This window comes from Phyllobates terribilis, unplaced genomic scaffold (assembly GCF_046119375.1).
Source record: "Phyllobates terribilis strain yellow unplaced genomic scaffold, ASM4611937v1 Scaffold_13__5_contigs__length_258822181, whole genome shotgun sequence".
Lineage (NCBI taxonomy): Eukaryota > Metazoa > Chordata > Amphibia > Anura > Dendrobatidae > Phyllobates > Phyllobates terribilis.
Window position 1 is genome coordinate 172884027 of NW_027362773.1, and position 1006 is coordinate 172885032.

The 1006-nt window shown below is 45.3% G+C and overlaps 1 protein-coding gene across 1 annotated transcript in view; it reads left to right on the forward strand.

Moving 5' to 3' along the window:
* The first annotated feature begins 204 nt into the window (after nucleotides 1–204).
* The window catches only part of INSC (INSC spindle orientation adaptor protein), a 227157-nt gene continuing 226355 nt past the window's right edge, over nucleotides 205–1006 (forward strand). Inside the window, exon 1 of the mRNA XM_073659569.1 lies at nucleotides 205–379. Coding sequence (XP_073515670.1) covers nucleotides 233–379 — 147 coding nt within the window. The 5' untranslated portion in view covers nucleotides 205–232. The remainder of the gene's footprint in view (nucleotides 380–1006) is intronic.

Sequence of the window (1006 nt, forward strand, 5' to 3'; positions counted from 1 at the left end):
CACAAAGGGTAATGTGAGTATCCAGCAAATAGCAGGTATTTATACACCCAGGCCAGTGTGTTAATTAGCCAGAGGGAGGTAGCCGCTGGGTTCTAGAGACACAGCCTCTAAGAAGGTGTCTGTAATGCCAAACGTGGATTGCAGGGTTACTGTCACTTCTGACACACCCGTGACTGGCAGTTGTAGTATTATAGTGATTATATTATGCCGCTGTCTGTTTCACTGTGTCTCAATGTCTTTTCTTCATACTCAGGAAGGAGCGGTTGTCGTACTCTTTAAAATCTGTCGACAAGACGATTTTAAGTGCTTGTACCCGTCTGCTCTGAGGACGCTGGCGTCCATCTGTTCCGTGGAGGAGGGGATCCATCAGCTGGAGAAGGTAGGGATCTTCTGGGGAGGGGTCTCTGAGGATTGATGCCTGTCTGGTGGGTTATATGTTATCTGTGTAATGCTGTGGATATGAGTGATTGGAGCCACACAGGGGGATGTACAGATGAGGAGCAGGGGCCGCACCTTCAGCCTTTGGACGCCTTCCTGGAGGCAGCACAACGTTAAAAACCAGATGAGACCCCAGCAGAGGGTCTTACCCCTCGCCCACTCTCCTCTGGGGGTACTCAGATGTGGGAGATGAAGTGGTGTAAACTGGCGCCAGCTGAACCCACATTGGTTTGATGGTTCCATGTCTCTTCGGTTCAGTTACATTTTAACAATCTTTATTGGCAAATCCTTTTAAAAACTTATAGAAAAGACAAAAAATGTACATCTCAGACGACAAAGCGTATAGTATGGGGCGGTGCGTCTAAAATCTCCTGGACGCTGGCTATGAAAAAGAATATTCTGAACTGGACTTAAGTATCCGAACAAATAATCATGGATACAAAAAGACACATGAAAAGTATGAAGAAAGCACCAATCACAGAGAAGACTGAATATATGAGAAGAAAAAGGTGGAAACAAAGCAAAAAATGTATCCTGGAAAAACGGAATGAGAAATATGTAACGCAAT